This window comes from Astatotilapia calliptera, chromosome 7, assembly GCF_900246225.1.
Source record: "Astatotilapia calliptera chromosome 7, fAstCal1.2, whole genome shotgun sequence".
Taxonomy (NCBI): domain Eukaryota; kingdom Metazoa; phylum Chordata; class Actinopteri; order Cichliformes; family Cichlidae; genus Astatotilapia; species Astatotilapia calliptera.
The window spans coordinates 31975267-31986737 of record NC_039308.1 but is presented as its reverse complement, the minus strand read 5'-3'; the positions used below and the strand labels follow the sequence as shown (position 1 = coordinate 31986737).

General features: G+C 38.7%; 1 protein-coding gene across 1 annotated transcript; it reads right to left on the bottom strand.

Moving 5' to 3' along the window:
- Window positions 1–5188: 5188 nt before the first annotated feature.
- Window positions 5189–10026, bottom strand: gfi1b (growth factor independent 1B transcription repressor). The gene is made up of 7 exons (XM_026176978.1): window positions 9856–10026; window positions 9557–9657; window positions 9073–9252; window positions 7470–7684; window positions 7181–7318; window positions 6620–6785; window positions 5189–5792 (listed from the first exon to the last, which is right to left on the bottom strand). Exons 2-7 carry the CDS (start codon window positions 9648–9650, stop codon window positions 5614–5616), a joined length of 972 nt encoding a protein of 323 aa, XP_026032763.1. The 5' UTR covers window positions 9651–9657; window positions 9856–10026; the 3' UTR covers window positions 5189–5613.
- Window positions 10027–11471: the final 1445 nt, after the last annotated feature.

Below are 11471 nucleotides of genomic sequence, written 5' to 3'. Positions count from 1 at the left end.
TAGTTCATTTAAAAAGTGTCTTTTGCATGTTTTCTAGATGCTTATTAATGCTGAAAAGACCCTAAAATAAATCAATGACCTGCTGTGACCTTCTGTCAAATGTTGCATGACCAGGTAAAGATATGAAGGAATTTATTTCCCTGTGTTATTTGATTTAATCAATTTTTTTGTGATTTTGTGTGCCTAATGATTAATGGTTAATTTAGTAGCTATTAGCACATTTCAGTGAAATCAAACTTTCAATCCCCCTGGTGAGTTGCCCAATATTCCCCAGAGTTTTATAGCATAAATAGGGAAGATCCCATACTCACAGAGGCCTGTGAGCTCCATCTGTGTGCAGGGCATAATGCAAATCTCTGTGTTTGCTTTATACAAGAGGCCATTGTGACAACTCGTTCACATATTAGTTTTCCATTTCAGGCACGGGGAAAGAGTTAGAATTAGGGTTTGCTCTAAAAACATGGGATAATATTTAACATTTAACAACAGGAAGCTTAATGTCTGTGAGGGCCCTGAGACAAAGACAGATTCTCTCTCCTAGTGGCTGAAAATGTAACACTATTCCTGGCAATGATCAAATATTCCAGCAATCAGTGTTTTCACATCATCACTATGTTAAAATTCAAACTTTCTGCTCTTTCATTTGATGTATATATGTATATGTATTCATAGAACAAAAATATGGTCACTGGTAAGTTCGACACAGCACTCAGGCAAGGCCAGTGTGCTTCATCATCTAGAATATGTGCAGGAGCCTACTGTAGTGATTCATTAGTGTTTCTTACAGTACCACAGCAGGCTTCATCCTCTGGGGACTATGCCTGCAATATTCCTAGAGACTGACGAAAAATTGGAGATAAAACCTGAACCTGTAGGATCTCATGGTGAGGTCATTAGATGGCTCTGCTGTGTTTCTTAAACCACTTTTTCTGGTATGGTTTAGTCCTACTTGTTGAACTACAAATCAAGTAGTTTTGAATGATCACTTTATCCTCTGATAAAATGCTTCTATACAGATGGCAATGCTTTTTTCCAGCATATAATGTTCCTTCCAAGGACCATAAGAGCCTCTGAAAGGCTTGAAAAGTCACCAGTTCTCAACCCAGTTGAACTGCTAGGAAAATATTTTGGACCAAACTTTAAAGAGCTCTCAGTGACCATCATCAGAACAACAAGTGGGAAAATATCACTATTGAAGAAGATAGATTCAAGAGACTTTAAGACCCTTATCAGCCACGGCTAAACACCTTATATAGAGATGTTTTTTTTATTTATTTGTTTGAATTTTTTGTTTTTATTTGTGACGTGAAAGACCAACAGACTGGCCCACAGCATTAGACTAAAATAACATTAAGCTGTATCGTCTTGATGAATTCTCAATCATCCAGGTAAATAAATCTCCAAAGGTTGAATCTGCTCATGAAGAAGTCACTTGGATGAGTGATGAAACATTTCTCCCACTGAAAACGCTACGTCCAGATGAACAGAATCAACCTTTGGAGATTAAGCTGTATCTGCTTTTAAAATCATCTCAAGATCTCCTACTGGAAAATAAGCCATGATTAATTACTAACCAATGTGACTTGTTTTGTACAAAGAACCTTGTTTTGGCAGGAAACAGTATAAATATAAAATATAACTACATGGCTAACATCCAAGACTGCTGGCCAACCAGGACATCCCAGCAAGTATTAACACTTATCATTGCTTACAATTTTGTTTTAATTATGGTGGAAAGACAACACAGTGGAAGAATCTTCCACATCAAAATAATATTTTATTACCTGCCTGTACTTAAAAAGATCAGTTAAGGAGCTGAAGAGCCAATAAAGGTTACAATTCCTAAACTAAACGAAAATATTGCAGTGCTGAAGCTCTCCTAATAATTATTGACAGTCTGGATGCAACTTGAATGCAACATGTTGTTTCTGCCTCTAAAAAAGACGAAAAGCTCCCTCAAACATGCCAATCTGTTTTTTTGTTTTTCTCATGAGTCTTGTGGAACATTTTGTAGGTGTGTCCGTTTGTACACGTCATCCCTGCACTTATCTAGAGGAAGGCAGGACCACAACACTGTGCCACTGGCAATCAAATAGCATCACACCCCGAAGTTGTGTGACAGCAGTGGTTGTGATCGGTGGAGGCATCTGCCCCCAGTCCAGTCTTACAGAGGAAATCTGCTGACAGTTTGTTTTGTATTTGGTTTTTTCTGTTTGCCGATGATGGATCGTTGGCATGTCACACAAGCCTGACTCCACAGAGACAACAAACGTCTAGCTTCCTTGTGTTTTTTTAAATATATTTTATGGCTTGTATTTTAGCACTTGCAAGCTATATATATTTTACACCTCCGAGTTATTTATGAACCGGTCCAAAAATCCACCTAAAAGAAGTGTTTATACCAAAATTTTGAGTGCATAGTAATACATTCATGGTTATTATATTTTAATGGTTTACACCACATTGGCTGTCACACGTTATGTCCTGTAGTAGACACAACCTTAACAGGCATAATTGAATAGTACAGTCATGATGGTGAGAGATCTGATGTCATTAAACTGAAACTAATAAAACCACTCTTGTTCAGGGTATTTTCGGCATGATCTTATGAAGAACAACGAGCTAAAAAGGCAGGAAAGCTATCTTCTTAAATATTAAGTTGTTACACTAAATCTGTGAGACAAGTCATTTCAATCCTAAATCTGTCAATCACCAGGAATGTCAAATAAAAAGAGGAACAGGGACATCCGTCAGCCATAAAGCTTAAAAAAGAAAAAGAAAAAAAGGAAAAAAGTCTATCCCTTGTTTCTGGGATCAACTGTCACAGCCAGAGCAAGCTGGAGATGTGTCTTGTGGCACAAGTTTTGTTTGGTTACTGGTATATTACAACAGTAATGACTGAGAGACCTGTGACGTTCCTTTGATCTTACAGGGAAAGACACACCACTAGGGGAACTCCCACTCTGTCTTCCATGAATATGTCATTGATGCCTCAGGCCTTCATCCTGCAGAGTTTCCAGTGTACTGGCTGAGACTCATTTGCATAGATCAAATTTGCAAGACAAATTCAGCGCTGTGCTCTATCACCTCGCCTGTTGCTTGTGTCTGTGAGATAGAGACACACTCAGTACCTGCGTGTGGATTAGGGTGTGTTGTTCATAACACAAAGAGCTTATGTTTTAGTCTTGATTTTTTTTTTTTAAATTTGTTGGTTTGGTTATTTGCTGGATGGATCAGATTTGGCAGATAACTGTGGCTGCCAGTGCTGAGACTGTTTCTGGTGTATGATTCTGACATTTGACACCACTGGTCAGACAGAAACTTGAAGCCATTTTACAGACATCTGAGACACATCAAACAAGTACACTCAAAATATTTCACTGCCCTGCACTCCATGCAAACGTGCAGGGATTTTGCATATCTTTACATACAGTTTCTAAAAAATGTTGTTTTGGGAGAGTATTTCTGACTGTTTCCTGTTTAGTAGATTTACAACTTTGAGGATACAGCACCTCAGGCAACAAGATATACAAATTAACTGTGGCTCCCACTTTGGTCACACACAACTTTAACCCAGCTGCTATGTCTGGCAATTGTGTTAGAAAATCAAAATTACTCCCCTTAATTAAGGTTTTGTATGCCTCTGCTTCCATGTGGGATTGTTGCAGACACATGCAGGCATGCATGCTACCTTCATGTTCTCTGGTTTTCCCCCAGGCTTCCCCAGGCAGCACCACCCCTCCTCTTTCAGGACCCATGTCCTGTTTGCTCGGTTCCACCCAAGATGATCCTCTCCTTCCCTTTCTGTTGGTTTACCTGGGCAGGATTTTGATTTGCTCAGTCTCCTCACACCCACAAGCTGCAGAACCAGTAAGTCTAACTGTTGCAGAGGATAACAACAGACCCTACTGTAATATCAACAAATTTTGCATAGAGACCTCAGATTTGTTTGCCTGACAGTAAGCCCTCATGTTTCTACTCGTCCCTTCACAAACACTGATTTCTGCACCACTAACACAACTGAATACACACTTGCTCTTGAATTTATAATGTACGTTTTTATACTTTTTATATATATATCTATTTATCTACAAGCCATCTAGTTCTTTAACTGTACGGTGGAGAGTTGCTGTATGTGGGCCACTGAGGTTGGTAAACTCAGACGTACATACAATAACAAAATATGTAATGCGCAACATTTTTAATATCAATGAAAATTGGAGAACAGATGTGAATTGTTGCAGTTTTGCATAGTGGAAAAACTGTAAGACTGGAGTCTTGTAGCGTGCCAGCTGTTCATTTTTTCACAGTCTTTTAGGCCCATGCATTGTGGATATAGATGCATGCATTGAACAACAGAAACTATTCGTTCTAATATACCAGTAACGATCCACTTACCTGAAAAACTGATATCATCATATTTACATCACAGCATGGCAGGGAAGGTGGCGGTGGGTGGGAGCTTCAACTTTGGGTTCACTTTAAATGTTCACAGTGCTTCTTTAAGTTCTTGTCAGATTTAAACAGAGCAGGTGAAGATCTGATTTGCATTTAGCAGCTTAAACCTAACAGGTTTGGTGTTTGGGGAGGGCGGTGTGTCTTCGTTAGAATCGCCATTTGTTTGTTGAAGTAAATCCAACAGGCTGCCTGGGTGTGGTTAGAGCTGAGTAAGTAATCGGTACCTTTTCAACAACCTTTTATTAATCCCTGTATCCCATTAGGCTGAATGCACTGCAAAGGCCATTTAAAGGTGTGTAGGGAAAACATACAGTATGGCGGGGCAGACGGTTTGTGTTATTCTGATTTTTACTGAGATTACAGAGCTCCTTTTTGCTCTTGAACATAAAAACTGGACGATGTATTTGCTTCTAACTTTCCTTTAGCTGCTTTCTAGTCGACTCTCTGGAACGAATGGCTCCCTGCGCTTGGATTTGCATAATGTTCTGGGTGTTATTTGAATGCAGGATAACTCCACTACACACTATATCTAGTCTTGCGAGAGATTTCCACCTGGGGCCTGAGTCACAGTTTCATCCTGTATGTGTTTCTAACTATGAAAAGCAGAATAAACCAGTCAGGAAGGGAAAGTATGTTACAATGTTCATCACACTATGTGTGTATTTTACTGTGGGGTGACAAAGGACCAAGTATTATATTTTGCCTCATTCAAAAACAACAACCACAGACATTTGAGATTGCTTCAATATTTATTGGACTCTAAGCAATGGAACATTGTAACACTGCAACAACACAATGAAAAGTGCATCAGAATAAACATTCATTCATATCTTGAAAGATTTCTTTCAATGTAACTTACATAGTGCCTTTTAACCTTAACTGGGTTCTACTGAGCACTTTATAATGTGTTTCTCATGTGCCCATTCACAGTCACACACAGCTGCCGTGCAAGATGTTTGTAGGCCAAGAGGATCTTCCCCAAGGACACCTCAGCATTCGAAGGGGTCAAAGGCTGAGCCCTCAACCTTGTGATATGTTAAGAAAATGCTCTACCAGTTGAGCTACAGCTTCCCCCAGTGTCAGCATATTGTTAAATATTATTTATCACACAGGTTAAAAAACAACAACAACAACAAGAAAGAAAACACTTCCTCTTCAGTTTATGCCATGCTGGCTCTCGTGGTGCCTGCGCAGATCAACCTTGCGTTGGAAGCCCTTTGAACAAATGTCACACCCGAAGGGCTTAAATCCTGTGTGTTTCCGGCTGTGTGTGATCAGGTTGGAGCTTTGGCTGAAAGCTTTGCCACAAACTTGGCATTTGTGAGGTTTTTCACCTACAAAAAGAAAATGAAACACACAGAAGAACACATGCCGTAAGAAATCTACACCAGGGATATCAAACTCATTTTACATCATGGGCCACATACAGCCAGCTTTCGTCTTATGTGGATTGGACCAGTGAAACTCCCCTTTCTGTCAGTTTAAACAGCATTTTACAGGAGAAAAAGAAGCACAATGTCCACAATGCATCTCAGTTTTTCTACATGAGAAAGAAATACTGCTGGAGTGAATGAAGGAAATCTGTCAGTACAATTAAGTAGCTCACTCCCCACAACTCCCCAAATCCAAAATGTATGCCCTTATACATATTTCCCAAACCTGTCAAGTGGGCCAGACTGGAGTCTTTGCCAGGCCAACTCTGGCCCCTGGGCCTTAAGCTTGACACCCCTGATCTGCACAATCAAAACTTGGACAATTTTCAAGTGATTTGTATAAAACTGTTATAGTTTTCTTTTCACCGCTTTGGTAAAATCAGGTTTTCCAACATTACCAAAAATGTTGCCAAGCGTTTTCGTCATACAGATAACGTTTTTCATTAAAACCATGAGAGAAGAATCAGGCCATTGTTCAGATTTGTCAGAGACATACTGGCAACAAATATAAACTAAAGTTCCTTTTACAGAGCTCTGTGAAGAGGAAACCCAGATATGCAAATCAACAGGATATTTGTTTAAGCTTCTTTTTCTGATTTATCAGCAGTTATATTACTCCTAGAAATAGTCCCTACATGCTTGACCTGGAAAGCAGGTGATTGCTGAAGATGGATCATATGCAGGGTCACACTGATGGTCACAAACTGTGAGAATGTTAAGACATTTACCAGTGTGTATGTAGGTGTGCTTTTTCATATCAGATTTCTGATGAAATCTCTTGCCACAGTACTGGCAGGGGTAAGGCCTGGTGTCGGAGTGGATAAGCAGGTGTGTCGAGAGCGTGGATGAACGCTTGAAGGATTTGCCGCACATCTTGCACTCGAAACTTTTTTCCTGATCAAGGACAAAGACAAAAAAAGTGAGGCACAATAATCAGTTAGTGAATAAATGTCAGAAAAAAATTTGTCTTTAAAAGTTCATTCCAATAATTTTAGTAGATTTTTGGGATCTTTTGATGGGGAAAATTGTAATAAAGGAAATGTATATGTTCACATTTCCTTCATTGTTTCTACTTTAAATGATCAAGAGCATTTTACGAATAGGAACTATAGTTGTGTTCACTAAATGTAAGCATGAATCTTGAAAGCTGTCAGCATATCAGACAAGTAGAGTAAAAAACTGAAGCCTAATCCACACTAAAGATTTAAAGGCCAAGATGTGTTGTCCTCTGCATATTCAGGTCCCTAAACTCTTTAAACACTGAAATAATTCCTGCTTCGTCAGTATACCTGAGAGTGGACGTTCATGTGCTGCTCCAGGCTGACAGCATGACCAAATGTTTTTCTGCAGATGCTGCAGCCAAACGGCCTCATTCCACTGTGAGACCTTCTGACATGAACCTCCAGTCCATGGGAAGTTGAAAATACCTAGAACACAGTTTGCCCATAATTGCACTCGTCAGTGGAGTCAAAGTGACAAAGTGAAAGCCGTGAAATATGTCTGCACCTGACATAACAGCTTCGCGAGCTGCACAACCAGTTTTAAGCCTTTGATCTTGGCCTAAGCTGCGGTACCTACCTTGTCACAGGTGATACAGTGATAGGTGTTCGAAGAAGGCGAGTAGTGAGTGCTGCAGTCTAGAGGCTGCTGAGGCTGAGGACTACGGTTGATGTTGGTGCTGTACAGGTTACTGGCATGCTGCAGCACTGTGGGGCTGAAACTCATCTGACGGAGCTTGTAGGAAGGAGACAATGTCTCCCAGGCATAAGGTTGGAAGTCAGCCAAGTGAGGCTCTAAAGGGCGCACACATAAGAGACAAAAAAAAGCATATCTTATCTTTGTTATAGATGCCTTTTTAAAAAGTTTGCATCAGGGGTGTTTTTCTAGTAGCACAATTTTTTCAGTGTGATGGTACAAGGTTTATGAAGACTGAGCTGGGGTTCATTGGAAATAGTTTAAAAAGGCTTGAAAATTGTTTGAAATTCAGCGAGTTCTAATGATTTTAACTGTGAATAGACCAATAGTCTCTAAAAGCATGCATCAGATGACATGGCTGCCACGTAACAACAGTACACATATGTTGGATTCTTTTAGGTAGCAGAAGTTAAAAAGCTTCAGCTAACCTAAAATTCAACTAATTAGAAAATAGTTGGCAGTGAAGCAAACCACTGTAAGACATGAAAGGGCCAATCCAGCCTAAAAATATATTGCTTTATATCTGTTAAATCACACCCATGTCATTTTTTTCTCAATCTCGTAGATGTAAACATAAGGCTATAATTCTATTTCAGCATGAAAGCATGAAATATTACTGTTTTTCCTTATAGTATTTTTCTTGAAAACAAAAAGGATCCTGTACATTAAAGGTGTACATATCTGTTTCTTATTTGGATAAGATGTAATGCAAAATTGAGTGGAATGCCAGTGCAAACAGAAACTTCTACACATGAAAAACAAAGCCAAGGTGGAAGTGCTGGATACCTCCTAGCATGAAAAACATGTTTAACAACTGATATTAAAACTTTATGCTGACAATGGAGCTGAATATTTTTACAGTGCATTCACCTATATACTGGGGTTAACTGGACTGCTGTCCTGACACACAGACAGCTTTTGTGATGTTAGTGCTTTTTCATGCTCATTAATGGAACAATTTTCTTTTTTCTTTTTTTTTAAAAACACTTTTATTTATCCCTTAAGAGTAAATCTTTTTCAGAGTAGACTTGGCCAAGACTGCACACCATTACAATGTTACAAAAATAAAAATCAAATTACCTCAAAACACATCAAACAAAATATTATGTCAGAGTCAAAATAATACAAAAACTAGGTCCAGCTTATGAATAGCAGTTACACTCTTCAGTTACAGCAGTCTGATTAATAATCTGATTGATAACCATGTGGTACAGACCAAAGAGTTTCTACTTCAGGTTTTGTGAGTGAAATTAGTGTTTTGTTAGTTAGCTACTCAGTCTAAGGGAATAACCTTTAACCCTTTTTCAACCCGAATATGCAAATCTTTAATAAAGAAATAAATATATAAAACTGTGGTCAAAATGCCAACTTTGAAGCTTTAAAATGCTTTCCAAAACTAATGGGCCACGTCTACTTCCACCTCTGATATGCAGTCTCTATTCCAGCCTAGTCTTTTGACTTCCAGATGGCAAGTTTTTAAACTTACCTGGCAGGTAGTACGGCTGTGTCTGAGTCATGAGAGGTCTGCTTGGCTCTGGGTGAAGCGGTAAGGGACATTCAAGCTCCGGTTCCTCCTTAGTAAGTAAGCGGGGGGCTTCAGGGGAAGATTGCCCCTCTGACTTAGGCCTGTCTGAAATGTCTGTGGTCTGAACGGCTGCTGGGATTTCTGCAAATCCAAAACAAAGTGAAGTTCGGTTGATTAGAGAGAAAGTAAATCTAAATTAATATCTTCTTTTGTTCAATTAGGTATTTTCTTTAATAAGAAAAAGCAACAAATAACATCAGAAGTTTTTTTTTTTTTTTAATTTTTAATTTGCAAAACAAATAAAAATTTGTTTAAGACGGCAAGGAGATTTGGGGTTGCGATAAAAAGCAGTTACATCCCGCAGCAGTAATTTCATTTAATTATTTTAATAGGGCCCCGTTCTTCACCTATTCAGATCAACTCACTTCTTTTTTTAAAGACTTACCAGATGTTGCGGAGGCCTCCGAGTCATCCTCATCGAAATTTTTTTGCCTGTAGGAAGTGAACTTTTTGCTTCTCACCATAAACGACAGAGGCATGGTGATCCTAGACCGGAAAAGTATAATAATTAAAAATAATTTCTTTTTTAAAAAGGTGATGCTTTTACGTAGGCTTTTACGTCAACGTCAAGAGTATAACAATAAATAAATACACTTAAACTCCCGGAAATTCTCCTCTTATTTGAATTTTAATGATCTCAAAGCTTCACATGAAATGATTTCAGTGCGTCTAATTATTTCATACCGTTAAAAATCCGCGAAGATTAGGAAAAAAGAAAAAGTCCTCCTGCTGATTTTGTAGCTCCTCGCAGCTTCTAGAGACGAAAACAAACGCAAACGGGGAGAAAAATAACCCAGTTAATATTTCCTTTTTTCCTGGAAGAAAAACAAGTTTCAGAGGAGAGATGCGTCGATTCCAAAAGTCTTTGAAAAGCAGTGTAAACCTATCAGGTTTATACCTCCCGCTCATCCCCCCTCCCTGATTTTCAATCTCGCAGCGGAATCTGACTGTGGTTTTAGCCAATGAAAAGGCCAAACGGCAGGTGGAAATTTGCTTAGAAAAACACAGGGCCTTAGGAACAGTTATACAAAGCACACAGTACTCACAGGACCAAAAACAACAAAAAAATGCCGGAACTAAAGGTAAAATATATGTGCAGTAGGTTTACAGGCAAAAGACCAATATAGTGATATGCTCGGCGAATTATTATTTGTTTCTTTTTTTAAAAAGGCTTTTAGACTTCGACCGTCACCAGCAAAGCAAAACCAAATTCAGCTAAATAAAAAAAAAAGCTTAAAATAATAAATATAAACTGGAATTTGAAATTACAAAACGAATTAATTTAATAAATAAATATTTTCATCGCTCCGTGTTTGATTTACAGGATTTAATTGCAGTAAAGATGTATGATTGCGTGCAAGATTTAAACGGCTAAAAGATCCTATGAGATTGAAGGACCTCCAAAGATACACACACCAAACCAGTCCGGAGATTAACCGTGTTGACTCTTTTTGTGTACTTTTATCGAAGCTTGTCTTTATTCGTGTATGACAGATTTCCCGGCAGTCTGTTTTAGATTCACACAAGAGGAGGTCCGAATGACAGGAGACCTATAATGTGAGAGGTCTGGGCTTTTCTGGTTGAAATGAAAATATCAGCTTATTAAATCGCATAACTGTCGTCAGATTAAAGGAAGGAGGGAGAAAACGTTTTGTGGAGAAGGGCGAGAAATGCGAGCGCGCCATCTTGTGGATAACGTGTGCATTTTCAATGAGGATCATATATTTTTATTCGGATGTTACAGTTTTTCTCGATTGGCTTGGCTCATTTCTTGAAACCGAGATGACACTCTCAAAACCATAAGGTCATTTGGCCAAACAGTCTTACAGTTCTGCCCAACATTATAGCTCACTAGCAAAATCAAATATCTGTCCCCAAACTCTTCGTCCATGCTTCAAAAGCAGATTCCTTTTCCATATAAAAGGCCAGTACAGTCAAAATAGCACAGATCCTTCTCAAGTGCCTTGGCACATGTGCATTCATTTAGTGTTTTTGTCAAAATAACCTGGATGGTTTAGCACAACACCATGGATCCCCTGCAAAAGCTCATATCTCTCCCAAAAGAGTTTATCCATGTGTCAAAACTAAATATCCTTCCCATATAAATAGTCAATGCCCCCAAAATGCATTATACCTTTGGCATTGTTTAAGCACTGCAAGTCAAAATGCTTAGACGTTTTGTCACTGAGGCACAGGTCTAGCAACAGAATACCACTATGAATAAAACTAAAAGATTTTACAATAAAATCAGCCTCCAATAAACCACTCATACTCAAGGAAACTGTAAACATTGTCATTCG

Coding starts and splice junctions, on each gene's coding strand:
- gfi1b (XM_026176978.1), bottom strand. CDS start 9,650: ATGCCTCTGTCGTTTATGGTGAGAAGCAAAAAGTTCACTTCCTACAGG. Junction 9,253..9,556: donor GGAGGCCTCCGCAACATCTG/GTAAGTCTTTAA, acceptor TTGGATTTGCAG/AAATCCCAGCAGCCGTTCAG. Junction 7,319..7,469: donor ACTGTATCACCTGTGACAAG/GTAGGTACCGCA, acceptor ACTGTGTTCTAG/GTATTTTCAACTTCCCATGG.